General features: G+C 55.6%; 2 protein-coding genes across 2 annotated transcripts; both read right to left on the reverse strand.

The window, feature by feature from the left end:
- Positions 1-461: 461 nt before the first annotated feature.
- Positions 462-6,596, reverse strand: GCAT (glycine C-acetyltransferase). The gene is made up of 9 exons (XM_004437838.3): positions 6,386-6,596; positions 4,887-5,017; positions 3,475-3,576; positions 2,861-3,007; positions 2,187-2,341; positions 1,968-2,050; positions 1,611-1,782; positions 1,051-1,172; positions 462-774 (listed from the first exon to the last, which is right to left on the reverse strand). The coding sequence occupies exons 1-9, from the start codon at positions 6,579-6,581 to the stop codon at positions 623-625; spliced, it is 1,260 nt and encodes a 419-aa protein (XP_004437895.1). The 5' UTR covers positions 6,582-6,596; the 3' UTR covers positions 462-622.
- A 532-nt stretch (positions 6,597-7,128) lies between these two features.
- On the reverse strand, positions 7,129-9,349 carry H1-0 (H1.0 linker histone). Its single transcript, XM_014793194.2, has one exon. It carries the CDS (start codon positions 9,332-9,334, stop codon positions 8,459-8,461), a length of 876 nt encoding a protein of 291 aa, XP_014648680.2. The 5' UTR covers positions 9,335-9,349; the 3' UTR covers positions 7,129-8,458.
- Positions 9,350-17,498: the final 8,149 nt, after the last annotated feature.

Raw genomic sequence — 17,498 nt, forward strand, 5'->3', positions numbered from 1 at the left:
CAGGGACAAAGTGGGCCAGAACACTGGTTTCAGACTGTCAGGGGCCTCTCCAGTAGTGACCCACATTCTTTCCTTTGGGGCCTGAATTCTGTCTCTCCTCCCAAACAAGGGTTTGGGCACCCAGCCTCTTCTTGTCTGGGCAGCTGTAGGCCATCCTTTGGACAGGGAGCCGAGGACAGGTGTTCACCAAGGCTAGACTCAAGGGGCTGCAGAGTAGGGTGGGGGGTGGCATGAGAAAGGCCTGCGGGCTGGTGTTCAGCTGCCCTCCACAGCAGCACAAATACGGCGGCCCCTGCCCGTACTACCCCAGCTGCCTGGGTCCCATCTCAATCTGGGGGAGGTGCTCAGCTCTGAGATCCACTACAGTCCTCAGGAGCCTGCCCTGAGCCCTAGCTCCTGCCTGATTCCTCTGCCGGTCACAGGACTGAGCCTGCCTAGAGAGAAGAAAGCAGACCAGCGCGTCACAGCCAGTTTCCACACTGTTGCCTCATACTCATGGCCTTGCCCCAGCCCGGCCGCAGGACTTTGACAGAGCTCAGAGCCTCTGGCCTGGGCTGATCAAAGGCTCTCTTTGTCACTGTGGAGGGAGGGGGCCTTGGCTCTGCTTGTCACTCCCCGGGGCTCAGGGCAGTGCCCCGTGCAGCCGCGCCACCTCCACGAAGGCCTCCACGCAGCGGTCGATGTCCTCCTCGCTGTGCACCGCTGAGATCTGCACCCGGATCCGCGCCTTGCCCTTGGGCACCACAGGGTAGCTGAACCCGATGACAAAGATGCCTGGGAGGGTAGAGCGCGTCAACCTGGGACTCACAAGAGCCAGACAGGCTTTGGGGCATGACATACAGCCCCTACTTTCCTGAAGACCACAGAGGGCAAGGGAGCTGCCCAAGGTCTCTCAGACATGGGACTGCCACATGGCCTGTGGTTTTCAAGCTTAGACAGCTGGTCTAAGAGGGGTAGCAGGGTGGGGGTCAGGGGCAGTATTCACAGTCTAGGGGTTCCCCCCTTTTCTCTCAGGACCCACGGCCAGTCCTCTAGTCCTGGGCCCCTCACCTCTCTTGAGCATGTCATCTGCCATGCAAGAGGCCAGCCGTGCGTCACCCAGCATCACAGGGCAGATGGGGTGATGGGCTCCCGCGATGGTGAAGCCAGCGGCCTCCATCTTACTGCGGAACCTATGGGAACAAGCTAGGTGTCAGAGGTAGCTGGGGGGGGGCTGTGGAGCATTCACACCTGCTCCTGATGGGCATGTGAACCAAGATCTGTGCCCAAGTCTGCAGAAAGGACCAACAAAGACAGAGATGCAGATGAGGAGCCAGGCTGACCAAAAACGGAGACAGAAAGACAGGATTGCACATGAGGGGGAGACACAGGGTCATTCGCAGAGAAATGCACCAGGAAATGGAAGGAGGAGGCAGCGACAGAGAAGAGGGAGGTGGGCAAGCAGGCAGCCTTTGGATGAGAGAGCCAAGTCCCAGTGCACCCTGCTGGGGACGTGGTGTGGGCAGGGGCAGAACTCATAAGCGTGGAGCTATGGGCCTGCACAGGCACACAGGGCAGGCCCTCACCATCTCTCCCACCCCAGCCTGCCCCACCCCTGCCAGGGAACGCACCGCTGGGTCTTGGCCGCCATAGACTGGACAATGGTGTTGCTCTCCATGAGCAGGTCCAGGGCCTTGGAAGCACAGCCAATTACAGCAGGTGGCAGGCTGTTGGAGAAGAGGTAGGGCCGGGCACGCTGCCGTAGCAGGGACACCAGGAGCCCAGGCCCTGTCGTGTAGCCCCCTGGGAACAAGGGCAGAGGTGGTGGTGGAGGTGGTGGTCAGAGGCCAGGGGAACACCCTCCTGAGAGTACAGTCCATGCTGCCCTCTTCTCCGCAGCCCCAGGTCTCCCCTCCCCACCTTCTCTGAGAGCCCTCCAGGACCCTGCATGTGGATAAGGGACCCCAGGGACACAACCCTGCAGGCACCTGATGCTCCGCCCAGCGCCTTCCCCAGTGTGGAGTTGATGATGGTGACCTGGTCCATCACACCCAGCAGCTCATCCGTGCCCCTGCAAGAGAAGCTGCCACTGCCACCACTGGCACCTGAGTGCCCAGGGATCACGGGCTGGGCTGGGGGCTGGCCTCCCAGTTTCCCACCCACTCTTAGAAGCCCGACCCAAGGCCTAAGGTGTCAGGTGCTCCCACCGTCCTGTGGCCCCCAGGAAGCCAGTGGCATGGCATTCATCCACAAAGACCAGAGCACCATATCGAGAGGCGAGGCAGCAGATCTCCTCCAGGGGTGCAATGTCCCCATCCATGGAAAAGACTCCATCAGTGGCCACTAGGCGCAGCCGATGCTTCTGCAGGGAAGACACGGACAGGTGGTGGCTGGTGTCACGAGTTGGGCCAAACCACCCACCCTCTGTGCTGCCGGGGGCTCCAAGAGCTCACCTTGCCCAGTGCCCAGCACAGAGGCGGGCTCATAAGCACCACTGTGTTGGGGCTGGAACATTCTCTCCCTTTACCCATCTCTTCCAGGGCAGTCTGGAGCCACACTTAGCCCTGGGCAGTGAGAATGCTCTGTCTCCTCTCCCAGAGGGCAGGGTGAGGCAGGGCCAGTTCTAGCCATAAGATCACCTCACTGCTATGCCTCACAGGGGCCTGCCACACATAAGGTGCTTGCTAAAACTCAAGGCAGCATGGTGCAATGGAATAAAACTTTGAGTCTGAGGGATCTGGGTTCAAATCTTGGCTGTTTCAAACTTTCAGGGTGTTTGTCTGAGTGAGGAGTTGGCCTCTCCAAGCCCCACTTCGTTCAGCAGGGGGAAGGCTGCGGGTGAGCCCAGTCCTCACCCCTGAGACCCTGGGTCTTGCCCCACCTGGGCCTCCTGCAGCTTGGCCTCCAGATCGGCCATGTCCAGGTGGCGGTAGCGGTACTTGTGGGCCTTGCACAGGCGGATGCCATCGATGATGGAGGCATGGTTCAGCTCGTCCGACAAGACGGCATCCTCCGGGGTCAGCAGGGCCTGGAGGAAGGCAGTTGGAGTAGAGCCATCACTCAACCACCTTGGGGTTGTCCCTCCCCACAACTCCATCTGAGTCCAAATTTCACTGCCAGCCAGGGTGTTCCTCTGGGCAGGGAGGCAAGGAGCACTCTGCCTTGACCTGGGTCCCCAGAGCCCAGGACTGGCCTGGACCAGCGTCCTGCTCTAGGGAGAGCAGGCAAGGACATGTTTGGTGAGTGCCTGGCCCCTGCCATCCCCAGCCTTCCAGCTGATGTAGGTTACCCCCAAAATGCCCAGGCAGCCGGCATCCTTGCACGCCCCAGGTTCCTCTTGCAGCACCTGCCTGGGCCAACCTTGACCTCCATAAGAAACGGGCACTGGAGCCCCCAGGCACAGTGCTGGCATCCTACCAGGTTCCTCTAATTGCCCACTCCCAAGCCTTCCACAGGCTGGCAGCCTCACCAACCCCACCGACGGCCCCCTCACACCTCAAAGAGGCCAGCATTGGCGTCAAAACAGCTGGGATAGAGGATGGCGTCCTCCCGCTGATGGAAGCGGGCTATCTTTGCTTCTAGGTTCTTGTGGATGCTCTGAAGAAAGCGAGTAAAACAAGTATTAATGCCTGGTGGGGGCCACGTGGGACAAGTCCTGGGGACAGAGGCTTAGAGGACCAGAAACAGAGGCAGCCTAGAAGGCCTGCAGCCTTGGCCTCTCCCTTCCTTCTTCACCGCAAGGGTTCCCTCAGAGCCGACAGGAATCTGGCAGATGGTTCTCACTGAGGGATCAGGGGCTTGCTAGGTGTCCCTTCCTGGTTGGGTCTTCGTTTGTACTGGGGTCTGATGGTGGAATTATGGGTGCTGATGGTAAAGGAAGATGTGTCTTCCTGATAACAAACTGATGCATTTTTTGGTGGCTTAATGGCAAAGGAGAGGATTACACAAGTAACTCTAGGTTCATTTTGGCCTCAAATTTTTAGATTTGAAAGCTGTGCAGTCTGAGTGAGGGTTCTGTTGGAAAGTGCCCTGGCTGAGAGTTAGGCGTTCCACCTCTGACATTCACTTCACCTTCACCTTTCAGAGAGGACAGGTAAGAATAACCACAAGGAGGCAGAGGCACGGACTGCATTCCAGGCCACCTGTATTCAAATCCCACCATGATAGGCTGTGTGCCCTCGGGCAAGTCACTTAACTTCTCTGGGCCTCAGTGTCCTTATCTCCATAACAGGGACAAAAATAGCACCTATCATTTAGGACTGTTATGAGCATTAATGAGTTAATATTTGTAATGTTCTTAAAACAGTACCTGGGACATAATAAGCCGTGTAAGTTTCATGATTATATAAGTTTATCTTGTAACATTTACAAAATAAAATAATAACCAACATTTATCAAGCATTACTATGTGCCCAGCACTGTTCTAAGCATTTTTATGTGTTAACCCTTTAATTTGAACAATCCTCTTAAAGTACTATTATCCTCACTTTACCAATGAAGAGACTGAGGCACAGAGAGATTAAGACACTTGCCTTTAGCAATAGAACCAATAAATGGTGGTGCTGGGAACTGAACTCAGGCAGAATAGCTCCAGAACCCTCCATCTCAATCCCTGCCTTCTACTCTTCCCTTCCCAAAGGGGAACAGGTGTGCGGAGTTTTGTTCTGCAGGTAGGGAAATGGATGCTCAGAGAGGTTAAGTTTTTTGTCCAAGGCTTCACAGCAAAACAAAAGCCTGAACCCAGACTTTCCAGCGGACAGCTCTGGGGCTAAGAATGGGCCTAGGGCCCTGGGTTGAGCTAGCTGGCTAAACCAGCCCTGCTGACTGTGGGAAGCAGACAGCTGGGGTCAGTGCCCAGTGCTGGGGACAATCCCTCCCAACCCCCACCCCCAACACCCGCTGTGTACCTGGGTCCCACAGATGAAGCGGACAGAGCTAAGGCCAGCTCCGAACTCCTCCAGGGCCTGCAGACCTGCCCGGATCACCTTGGGGTGGCTACTCAGGCCCAAGTAGTTGTTGGCACAGAAGTTAAGGATTCCTGAGGTGGAGGAGAGGGGACAGACACAGCAGCTCAGGGCAAGCAAGGGCTTGGAAAGGTGTCAGTGCCAGGCCCTGGGGTCTCAGAAAGGAGATGAACCTGGATTCACCCCTGAGGAGGTGACAACCACACAGTATGATCACCCTCAGAGAGGGTCAGGAAAGGACTCGGAGCGGTGCCTTGAAGGATGAGACATTTAAACTCTGGCTTTGAATCACATTCTACCCTGGGAGAACTCAGTCCTGCCTCACAGGCTTCTCCCATCCCTGAAGACCACCCGCAACCTCTCATCTGGGCCTTGGTTTCCTCCAGGGTAAAAGAGGGCCGGGTGAGATGCCCGCCTCAAACTCCACACAGGTGACTTTGCTGCCTGGTACAGAATCGAATGCCCAAAGGGGATGCCTCTGCGGCCCCGACCCCTGACTTATAAAGCCCCAAGTGAACACAGGTGACCCGAGAAGGGCAAGGTTCACTCAGCCTGGGAGAGGCAAAAACAGGACGAGAAGCTGAGTCTCCTAATTTCCCATCTTTTGACCTGCTCCAAGCTTCCCCTGGAAGAAGGCAGGGATTTCCTGGGATCTCCATTTTACAAATTAGTACAACAGCACCAAGGATTCCATGCCTATTTCCCGGGCAGGAGGCAGGTTTGGGGGCCTGGTTACAATCAGCACCCACCTGGGACCTGGCACAGACAAGACAGGCAGTGACCAGTGGTTGGAAAGAAATGAAAGAGGCCTGGAGGGCCAATTCATGGTGCAACTGCTGCAGCAGCCCTTGAGCCGGGTTCACTGTGACTGCGGCCAGTGAGCTGACCTTCCAGCTCCGATATACCAGAGGACTTAGACCAAAGTCCAGCTCTGCCTGCAGCTAGCTGGGGGCTTTTGGGCAAGCCACCTCATTCACATCTCTGAGCTTCAGCTGCTCCGTTTGGGAAATGGGATTAGTCATTCCCAGCTGTGGGGGTTTGGGGGCGTCCACGTGCTGCAATTAGCAGACGCCCGCACACAGCAGCCGCTCCAGAAATGCAGGGTCTCTTGCTGCTGCCTTCCCACCAGCCTTCCTTGAAGCAGCGCGGTGGGAGCTAGCTGGTGTCTTTCTTTTTCTCTCACGTCTCACACGGCTGGGTCTCGGTCCAGCCCCGCCCTCTGAGCCAACAGGGTGGTCAAGGGCAACTGACCTCCCTCTGTGGAAACGGGTTTAACCAGGTCAGAGTTAACACTGGGAAGCCATAAAGTCGGCCTGATAGATGGGAAAGGGGCCAGTGGCTAAGCATGCAGGTGCTCCCACCCGCCTACTGCCTGCAGGGCCTCCATTCCGGCGCAAACCTCCGACCGGCCAGGTCCGACGACTCCCAGGAGGGGGAGTTACCTCCGGAGACGCCGTCCACGTGGATGCGCGGTCCCTGACGGGATGTGATGACTCGCTCGCTCTTCCAGGTGCCAGCCTCGCGGATCCCTTCCAGCTCCTCCTCCAGGATGCCACGCAGCTGGGCCAGCGCTGACTGCGCGCGGCGGCCGCGGGGGCCCCCGGAGAGCGCCGCGTGGAGGACGCGGCCGGCCCACATCGCGCTCAACTCGCCCGAGCGCGCCTGCCCGCTCCGGGGCCGTGCGCGCCGCGGCCGCGGCCTGGTCAGGTGGCCGGGGGCCGGGCCCCGGCAGCCAATCGGAGCGAGAGGGGCCGCTAAAGAGGCAGGGGAGGCGGGCCCAGGGCCGGGCGGGCGGGGCCTGGCGGGATCCGCAGAGGACCAAAGTGGATTGATTTGTAAGTTGAGACCGGAGCGGTCCGCGTGGGGGGAGGGGAGGCGACGGGGCGGAGGAAGGTACGCCCGGGCCCAGCCCACCAGACCCCCACCCCATTCCTATCCCCTGCCTGCACACCCACCTCTCGGAAGGGGGTGCCCTCTGGACCCTTTAAGGCAGGAGCCTAGAAGCCGGCCGAGGCACGTTCTGTACCTACCTCCAGCCCTGACGTTTCCCGGGTTCAGTCGAGCTCTTGGAACGCTCCCCCATTCTCAGATGCAAACGGCCCCCGATTTCCCCCACTGCTCGCCCGCCCAATCGCTCTGCATTCTCCTCCTCCAGTCTTAGAAGCGACGAAGAATACACCGCTCAAGTTTTTTCCTTTTTCAATTTTATTTTAAAGTTTTAAAATTACAAAGACAGCGAATTCTTCCCGGCACAAATATCACTTGTTAAAAACAAAACAAAACAAAACAAAGGTGGGGTGGGGGGATGACGCGTAACCGCGCGCTTTACTATTTTATTAAAAATAAGAGACGACTGTACAGATTTTTTCTCCCAGCTCCCGGGTGTGAAACTAAGTACTAGCCCTAGATATGCATATATACATATACACACACACACAGACCTAGCTCTGTAAAACTACTTAGCAATTCAAAATCGACTGCGGTATGTCTGACTGTCCACTCCCCGCCCACTACCCCTCCCCCATCTACAACTACTTATAAAAGACTCAGAAGTAAAGAGGTCTGGGAGGTTTTTAAGTGGCAGGTGGCTGGGCTGGACTCCGCCAGACCGCCAAGCAAAGCCACCTCTTGTACTGGAGGAACAAAAAGCCAGGGGAAAAGAAAAAAAGTCCTCCTAGGATACAATCCAATTGTGTGGAAAAACCCAAGTTTCAACAGGGTACACTGAGGCACTTGACTGACTCCCCACCCTTCCCCCAAAATTTCCAGCCCCGTTTATCATGAGACTTTTCCAAATCACAAAGACCCCCAATGGCTAGTTTCTAACTGACTGAGAGAAGTCACTGCTTCCTGGACCAGCTGTCACTTCCACCCCCCTTCCCCTTCCTTAGGACAATAGGGAGGCCACAGGGGCAGACTAACAGAGGTGAGAAGGCGACTGGATTTGGACCCCCTACTGCCCACCATTGGGAGTGGAAAAAACTCTCTATGGGCTGACTTCCATCTCCCTCCTTTGCCATCCAGCTGCTGCCACCTCTCTCCTCTCCACCAAGGTTCTGAAACTCACAAGGAGTGCTCAACTTAAAGCAAGCTCGCTGGCCTTAAAGATACTCCTACAAACCTGAACAATTCCTGGGCTCCCTCTCATCTAGCAGAACGAGTTGCTTTGCTCCTTCTCCTCCCATTTTTACCTTCCTAGCAAACCAACCATCCAAAACACACAACCCCCCCCCAAATCCCTAAACCCATAAGTAGATTAATAGCAAATTAACAAAACAGAACATAGGTACATTCTCATCATTACAGAGATGAGATTTGTTGTTGCTGTCCTTGCATGACTGGTTCAAAGGAAAAATGAACTATTCCCTAATTTCGGAGGAATCCAAATTGTCTCTTATAAAGTAAGAATAGAACGGGGCAAAGGGTTGCAGACGAAAATCAAGGGAGAGAAAAGGAGAAAAGTATTTACAGAAAATAGGAGACAGGCAGGAGTGTCCACAAGAAAAGCCTCATTGTCACTTCTTCTTGCTGGCCCTCTTGGCACTGGACTTGGCTTTGGGCTTCACTGGTTTGGCCTTCTTAGGCTTGGATGCCTTGACTGGCTTGGCTTTGACAGTCTTGGGTTTTTTGGTTTTCTTGGGCGTGGCAGCCGGTTTCTTCTTGGCCTTCTTGACTGGGGTGGCTTTGGGCTTCTTGCTTGGGGCTTTGGAAGCAGCCTTTTTGGGCTTGGCTACCTTCTTTGGCGTGGCCACCTTCTTGACTTCCTTCTTTGTCTTCTTGAAGGCCACGGACCTCTTGGGCTCGTCGCTCTTGGCCAGCCGGAAGGACCCCGAGGCACCCACCCCTTTGGTCTGCTTGAGGACCCCGGTAGTGACCAGGCGCTTGATGGACAACTTGATCTGCGAGTCGGCGTTCTCACCCACCTTGTAGTGGCTCTTGATGTATTTCTGGATGGACTGGCGCGAGGAGCCCGCGCGATTCTTCTCCGCCTGAATGGCAGCCACGATCATATCTGAATACTTGGGGTGGTCCGTGGACTTCTTGGAGGCCTTGGCCCGCTTGGGCTTGGCCGCAGGAGTGGACGTGGAGTTCTCGGTCATGGTGGCCTGCCTAGTCCTGCTGTTAAAGAAGGCGCCTTCAAAAAGGCCAGCCCTCGCCGGAGGCCGAGGGAAGCCCGCCTCAGAACCTGCTCTCGCGCCCCTGACGCCCAGGCCAGTCCGCAGCGCGGCCCGCGGGGACCTGGCTCGGGTCGCGGGAAGACTCGCTGGGCCGGCTCGGCGTGGCCCGGCCCCGCCGGTCTGTCGGTCGCTCTCGGCGCCTGGCTCTGCCTCCGCCTCCGCCTCCTCTGCCTCCCTTTTCCCAGCTCCGCGTCTGGCGCTCGGGCGGCGCATCCGGGTATTTAGCGGCGGCGGGCGGACCGCGGTGAGGACAGGGCTGCTGGCTGCCTGCTCCCGGCCCGGAATGGCGCCTCGCCGCCGCCATCTGTGTTTCTTCCGCCCAGCAAATCCGACCTTTCCCCCCAGCCCGAGCCTTCCCGCTCCCCGCCGCCGCCCGGGGCCGCTGCCCGGCTCCCTGGGCTCCCCCGCCGGCCGTCTCGCCGGCCCGGCCGCCGCCCCCCGCGCCCGCCACGCGCCCCAAACGGCGCCGAGGACCGCCGGGGCGCCGGCACATTTCCCCTTTGCGGGGGGCTGGCTCTGCGGGGCCGGGGAGTCCCGGTGCGGGAAACCCCCCGTAGTAAAGCTGCCCCCTGGGGCTACCGGGGAGCCGGCTCCCGGCCCGCGCCGGGGCCCCCCAGCCCGGCGGAGCGGCCGGAAAGCGGCTCCAACTAACACACGCCGCCCCGAGCCGGGCGACTCCCAGCCGGGCCGAGCCGGGACAGGGGGAGGGGTCGCTCCCCCGGGGTCCGGTCACCTCTCGGGGGTCATCCCGCCACCCGGCCCCCCGCATCTCTACCCCCTCTCTGTCCATGGGGCCCCCCCAGCAAACTTTCCCTGGAAGAGTTGGAAGGGCACTTTCAAACTTTGTCCCTTCCCCCTCCTCTGTCGTGTCTCCCCCAGCGCGCCCCCTGACCTCTGCATCCAGAGTCTCTCCTGAGGCCAAGCCCCCAATGCTGCCTGGGTGCCCTGAGGGAATGAGGCGGGGTCCCTCGAGTCGCCTCCTCTCCTCAAAGACCCTCACATCTCCCATATAGCCTAACCAGGAATTCATTTCTATCCCTCCGTCAGCCTAGGAGTGTTGGGGTGTCAAAGGCAGAGCTCGCTGCCCCCACCCCTGAGGCCCATCTTGGGGGTCCAGTCCCCCTCCCAAAGCCCCTTGAAAGCAGTGGGAGGGGGGGAGCGGGCGGTGGTCCACAATGGAGGAGCTGCCCTAAAGGCTTTAACGAGAGACTGTAGGGGCCCCTGGGATGAGGAGAGGCCCTGAGTGCTTTGGGAACTTGGGAAAACCGGGCTCTGGGGGGGAGCTCGAGTAGGGGGTAGTGTTCCTTGGGTCCTGACTAATCCTCGGCAAGTGTGTAGTTGTTCAGGGAGCCGTGGCCAGGACCACCGCCATTTTGCTGGGAGGAAGCGATGTCTTTGTTAAAATGTACACATCTTCTCCCGTGCTGCCAGGCAGGTACAGACCAGGCAAACAAGGGGCGCCACCGTCTGTATGGAGTGTGGGGGGCTCTGAGGGCCTTTAGGGGCCCAGAGGCCAGCGGAAGGGACTCCAGAGTTCCTGGGACCCCTGTCTGCGATAGACATCCTACTCACGTGCAAGGTCCCACTTGGCACGGGCCCCAGATTCCGGGATGCTGGCTCCCTGAGCCCCCTCCCACAACAAACCTGCTATATTCCCTAAGCAAAGAGGCCCGTCACTCTTCAATTAAACAATACCCGAGGAGTGGGGGTTTATAGCTGGTCAAAATGATGAACGGCGTCTCTGGTAGGGTCCGGGAGCTGTTTGCAAACACTGGCTGTTGGGGAGGGGAGGGGGGAAGGGTTGGAGGGTTTAGGTGGGGGGACCGGTCACAGGTAGGGGGTGTGGGGGGAAGGGCTCCTACTGGACTTGAAAGTCTCTGAGGCCAGGGAAATTAATGGGTTTCCCCCCTACACCAAGGGATGGATTAATCCAAATGATTGGGAGGGGGGAGGGGAAGGCCTGAGACTCCGTGTCCATATCGGATGCCTTCTCCCTGGGCTTATCTTGGTGGCACAGGCGGGGAAGAGAAACAGCTGAAGGGCCAGGTTAGTTCAAAAGGTCAAGGTTCTTATTTGGATGATGTCAGTTACCCCGAAGTTTCCTGATTTGAAAACACAACATTCTGGTGGGCTTGTTTTGGTTATTTTCAAAGACATTTCTTCTGGTTCCTACTAAGATCTGGAAGGGGAAATAGGCATTATTTGGACCCCCAGGTCCAAGATATTGTCGTCGTCCCCTCCCCCCCAGACATGTCATCTCCCCAGGTCCGTGCGTGTCTTAGAATAAGGACTGGATGAATCCAATGGCACGATGATGAAATAATTTTTATTTACACAGCGTGTTACAGTTTGCAAAGTGCTCTCCACCGGCGTTTCTCGATCCTTTGCGCCTCCGCCCTGGGGAGGCAGGTAACGTGATCACTCCCCCCATCACCTCATTCGGAAGGATGGATATGGGGGCGCACTGTGAGGCTCAGCTCCCAGTGCCCTCAGGCCTTCACTTAATTTTGTAGCTGTCACATCCCGTATCCCCCTAATCCCAGCAACCCGTAAATTCTCTCCTGGAACTGAAGCCAGAAATGGAGGGAGGGGTCGCCTCAGGGTCGCGGGGGGCTTCCCGCCGGCGGCCAGCCCTGCTCCCTCCTGGCGGCGAGCTTCACCGCCCCTCCCCCTGCTAGGGAGAATGGGAGGGGAGGGGAGGGGGCCGGGAGGGGTTCCCGGGAGTTGGGGGCTGAGCCCGAGGCCGAGGGGGCACGATGAAGAAGGGCGGCCTCCAGATTGGTTTGGCCTCACATCGCCTCGCCGACACTGCAGGGCCTGGGGACTTCTTGACTCCGGCCGGAGCCCGCCGGGGCACCCCCGCAGGCGGCTCTCGGGTACCCCTCCCCGCCCCCCACCGAGCGCAGAGCAGTTTCCCGCCGGCAGACGGCAGAACTCCCCCCGCCCCCTTTAACGCCAGCTCTTTAAAAACCCGGGAACCGCAGCGCTGCGGGCAACTCCTCCTGGGAAATGTAGTCCCCTGGCGCCCAGCCCCGCGCTGCGCCGGCCCGGGACCCTCGCTAGCCGCGGAGCCGCCGGCCCCCGGGCGTGGGGAGGGGGCCAGACATCGTCGGGCCAGCCGCGCGGTGAGGAGCCCGGGCCGCCTCGCTGTTTTTTCACCTGTCAAAAGGGGCTCTCCCTACCTCTGGGGTCGGTGTGAGCGCGAAGTGAAATCCTGCATGGAAAGTGTAAATGGCATGAGAATGCCGGGGGTCATGTTTGCACTGAGACGCTGGAGTGTGCATGTGCCAGCAGTTATGAGCTCTTGACACACAGCATCTGCATTTTTCAGACAGGAGGTCTGGAGAGGCTAAATGCCTTGTCCGAGGTGGCTCAGGCTGAAGGAGGGTGACCGGATGACAGACACCCAAGCTGATGACTCTCCTACTGCACTGCCTGTGGTCTCGTCAGACCTTGCAAGACATGTACTCATTCTGGGCTTTGGAATGCTAAGGTGTTCACTTGATATGTGCTGGGTACTGGGATAGGCGCTGGGATGTGGCTGTGAACAAGAGAGGAGAGATCCCTGCCCTGTGGAGCTGACATTCTAGTGGAGAAGTCAGATAAGCAATAGACTAAATAAAGTCAATTATATAGTATGTTGGAAAGCCATAATTGCAAAGACAAAATTGAGCAGGGTGAGGGGGAGGTAATAGGCAGTGCTGAGAGGAGCTGGTTTGCAATTTTACGTAGGGTGGTCAGAGAGGGCCTCTTTAAGAAGCTGACATGTGAGCAAAGATTCGAAGGAGGCAAGGGAGGGGGCCATTCTTATTCTTGGAGGAAGAATCGTCCAAGCAGAAGGAACAGCAAGTGCAAAGGTCCTGAGGCAGGAGTCTACAAGTCTGCTGAATCAAGGAGGACAGTAGGGGGAGATAAGTTTAAGAAAGATAAGCAAGGTGAGTGAAGGAGGCACGGGTCATGTAGGGTGTTGTGGGGACTTTGGCTTTTACTCTGAGTGAGATGGGAGCCATTGGAGAGTTTTGAGCAGAGAAGGGATGTGATGGGACCCACAGTCAACAGTCAATGACAGTTAACTCAGGCTGCTGTGCAGAGAAGAGGCTGCAGAAGGCAAGGACAGAAGCACGGTTAGGTTAGGAGGCTGGTGCGGTAATCCAGGTGAGAGATAACGGTAGTCTGGCCCAGGTGGCAGCAGTGGAGGGGATGGGCAGTGGTCAGGTCCCAGGAGGACCCAAGGATTTGGGCTTGAACAACGGAAGATAGAGCTGTCCTTAACTGAGGCAGGGAAGACTGAGGGCGGAGCAGGTGGGAGACTTCTGGCCGGGTTAGGTTTGAGATGTCTCCCAGAGGTGTGAGTGGAGATGCTAAGAAGGCAGGTAAATAGAAGAATCCTGAGCCTGGCATTCAGGAAGAGACTTGGGGGCCTTAGATGCACATTTGGGAGTTATCAGCAGAGAGCTGGTATTTAAAGACCTGAACTGGACGTGATCAGTGGGAGTGAGAGCAGACAGGCAGAGGACAAAGGACTGAGCCTGGGGACACTGAGATGAGAAGGCAGGAGTGAAGAGGAGGCACGAGCAAAGGTGACCAAGAAGCAGCAGCCAGCGAGGTAGGAGGAAAACCAGGGGAGGGGGTGTCTTCAGGCCAGTGAGGAAGGAGAGCCTATCGAGGTGGGGAGGGAGAGGCCAGTCTGTCCAGTGCCGCTGGCCAGGCAGCCAAGGCCATCCTCTGTCCTTGTGGAATGGCGGGTGCCCTCATCTGGAAAATGAAGATGTTTGACTAGAGGATCTCCAAGAGCCCTTCCCACTCTCTGGGACTCACGAGCAGGGCTCTGGGTGGGGGGGATGGGGGAGTGAGGAGGGTGGGGGGTGGGCACAGGTTCTGCCCCCAGCTTTTAAACATCTTTCCTTCAGGGGCAAGAGGAAGTCAGAACCCTGGCCAGGGGCCGGGGGATGAGGGAAGACTTCCCAGAAGAGGAGACAGGAGCTGGGCTCTGAAGGATGATCAGCATTCCCACAGGTGTGTGTGTGTGGTGGGGGATGGCATTCCAGTCAGATGGAACAGCGGAGTAAAGGCGTGGATGGGGAAAGGGAGGTGACCTCACAGGCAGAAGTGAGGGACTGAATGGTTCCGCAGGAGATCTGGCAGGAGAGGGAGCCAGGCCTTGCAGCCGGGCAGAGGGTCATGGAAGGTTTTGTGCAAGGGAGAGAGTGTGTGACATGATCAGATTGGCATTTTAGAAGGATCTCTGGCTGCAGTGTGATGGGTGGACTGGAGAGGGCGAGACTGAGATGAGAGAGACCAGTGTGGAGGTGGTGAAGCCAGCTGTGGGGATGGAGTGGGGGGTCTGGATTGCAGGGACATTCAAGACGTCAAACTGACAAGTGCTGGAGAGGGATGAGGGAGAGAAAGCTGACAGTGTCAACAGTGGTGTCAGGATGTGGACTGTGGCGGGGAGGGGAGAGGGCGACTCTGGCCATATTGGGTTTGCAGAGCCTGGAGGGCTCCAGGTGGAGGTGTCTGGAGGCAGCTGGACAAGGAATCAGGGGCTTAGGAGAAAGGTCTGGGCCAGAGATGGGGAATTGGAAGGGTCTGCAGTGAAGAGTCAGCTGTTCTCAATGAGAGCTCTCCCGGGGAAGTGTGGAGAGAGACTGGGGAAGGGGCCGTGGACACAGCCCTGGCGTCCCAGCATTTCAGGATCATGTGGAGGAAGAGGAGCCAAAAACAATGGGGAGGTGGGATGAGAGCCAGGGCAGTGTGATGACCCCGCTCCTCTGGAAATCCTCCCCAACCTCAAGTCCCAGCCTCCTCCAGGAAGCCCTGCTGACTGCCCAGTCTCCCCTGGTTTAGTTTTTGATCGAGAGCTTTCTGCCTTGCAGTGTAGATCAGTGGTTCTCAAATGGAGGCGATTTTGTGCCCCCAAGAACATTTGGCAATGCCTGGAAACATTTTTGATTGTCACAACTAGGGAGATGCTACTGGCATCCAGTGGATAGAGGCCAGGGATGCTGCTTTAACACTCTACAATGCACAGCACAGCGCCTCCCCCCATGAAGAAGTATCTGGCCCCAAATGTCCACAGTGCCAGGGGGAGAAGCTGGTGTAGTTCAAGAAATCTGTGAGGTCAGGAGTTCCCTGAGGGGGGGGATCCTGCCTTATTTGTTGTGTCGGTCCCCATGCTGAGCAAATTTTCTCATTAAAGATGCTCAGAGGATGTTAACTGACACAGTGTGAGCTTGAATGACTTCTACTCCCGGGGCAGCCAGCACATGACAGTGTGTGCCAAGCACGGGGCTAATTTAAGACTCGTTAAATCTTCCTAGCAATGCTCAGGAGTGGACAATGTTATTATCCCCCATTCACAGATGGGGAAGTTGAAGCAGAGAGGTGAAGTTACTTGCCCAAAGTCACCCAGCCAGTAAGCCTCAGGGGACAGAGGCCCTTTAACATCACCTGTGTGACACCAAAAGTCAAATCAACAAAAGCAAAAATAAACAAGTGGGACTACATCAAACTAAAAAGCTTCTGCACAGCAAAGGAAACCATCAATAAAATGAAAAGACAACCTACCAAATGGGAGAAAATAATTACAAATCATATATCTGATAAGGGGCTAATATCCAAAATATATAAAGAGAACTCATTCAACTCAATAGCAAAAAACCCAAACAATCTGATTTTTAAAAGGGCAGAAGATCTGAATAGACATTTTTCCAAAGAAGACATACAGATGGCCAACAGGTACATGAAAAGGTGTTCAACATCACTAATCATCAGGGAAATGCAAATCAAAACCTCAATGAGATATCACCTCTCACCTGTCAGAATGGCTGTTATCAGAAAGACAAGAGCTAACAAGTGTGGTGAGGATGTGGCGAAAAGGGCACCCTAGTGCACTTTTGGTGGGAGTGTAAACTGGTGCAGCCACTATGGAAAACAGTCTGGAGGTTCCTCAAAAATTAAAAATAGAACTACTATATGAGGGGCTGGCCTGGTGGCACAGCGGTTAAGTGCGTGTGCTCCGCTTAGGTGGCCCGGGGTTTGCAGGTTCAGATCCCGGGTGTGCCCCGACGCACCGTTTGTCAAGCCATGCTGTGGTGGCGTCCCATATAAAGTAGAGGAGGATGGGCATGGATGTTAACCCAGGGCCAGTCTTCCTCAGCAAAAAAGAGGAGGATTGGCATCAGATGTTAGCTCAGGGCTAATCTTCCTCACCAAAAAAAAAAAAAAAAACAACTACTATATGATCCAGCAATCCCACTTCTGGGCATATATCCAAAGGAAATGAAATATATATATAATGGAATATTACTCAGCCATAAAAAAGAATGAGGTCTTGCCATTTGTAACAACATGGATGGACCTCAAGGGCATTATGCTAAGTGAGATAAGTCAGATAGAGAAAGACAAATACTGCTGTATGATTTCTCTTATGAGTGGAATCTCAAAAAAAAAAAAAAAAAGCCACAAGCTCATAGATACAGAGAACAGACTGGTGCTTGCCAGAGGCAGGGGGGTGAAGGCTGGGAGAAATGGGTTGAAGGGGGTCAAAAGATAAAAATAAAAAATAAAATAAATGCCAACCACATAGGTGGATATATATACACGCATATTTAAAAAATTCACTTGTGACCATCCTTCCTTCTCTTGGAAATTCATCAAGTTAATAGATTGTCACCATTGTCCTTAAGTAAGGGACCCCTTACTTAATTTTACTGAATATGAATGAATTTCCATGTCCCTTCCTGGCACATAGATTATACATATTACAACAAGGGGAGAAAAATGTTTGCAGATTTTTCTTCCTGGTGAGAGATCCGTCCTCATTTAGGACAATGTCACTGCTTTCCAAGCTTCCTTTGTTTTTATTTTGTTAATTGTAGTAAAATACACATAACATAAAATTTACCGTATTAACTATTTTTAAGTGTACAGTGTAGTAGTGATTAGTATTTCACATCGTTGTGCAGCCAATCTCCGAAAGACTTCATCTTGCAAAACTGAAACTCTGTACCCATTAAACAACTCTATTCCCCCTGCCCCAGCCCCTGGCAGCCACCATTCTACTTTCCGTTTCTACAAATTGGACTCCTCTGGGTGCCTCATATAAATGGAGTCATACGGTATTTGTCCTTTTGTGAATGGCTTATTTCACTTAGTATAATGTCCTCAGGGTTCACCCATGTTTCAGCATGTGTCAGAATTTCTTTTCTTTTTAAGGCTGAATAATAGTCCACTGTATGTACATACCACGTTTTGCTTATCCCTTCATCCATTGATGGACACTTGGGTCACTTCCACCTTTTGACTATTGTGAATAATGCTGCTATGAATATGGGTGTATTAAGCTTCTTTTAAGAGTGGAGGGGCCGGCCCCGTG

The sequence above is a fragment of the Ceratotherium simum genome, chromosome 25 (assembly GCF_057802395.1).
Source record: "Ceratotherium simum simum isolate JZ-2026a chromosome 25, ASM5780239v1, whole genome shotgun sequence".
NCBI lineage: Eukaryota > Metazoa > Chordata > Mammalia > Perissodactyla > Rhinocerotidae > Ceratotherium > Ceratotherium simum.

Bases quoted from the DNA above. Each gene is read 5' to 3' on its own strand.
- GCAT (XM_004437838.3), bottom strand. From the start codon at position 6,581: ATGTGGGCCGGCCGCGTCCTCCACGCGGCGCTCTCCGGGGGCCCCCGC. The intron at 5,018-6,385 runs GTAACTCCCCCT...CCTCCACCTCAG, and splicing joins CGTGGACGGCGTCTCCGGAG to GAATCCTTAACTTCTGTGCC. The intron at 1,173-1,610 runs GTGCGTTCCCTG...TTGTTCCCATAG, and splicing joins ATGGCGGCCAAGACCCAGCG to GTTCCGCAGTAAGATGGAGG.
- H1-0 (XM_014793194.2), bottom strand. From the start codon at position 9,334: ATGCGCCGCCCGAGCGCCAGACGCGGAGCTGGGAAAAGGGAGGCAGAG.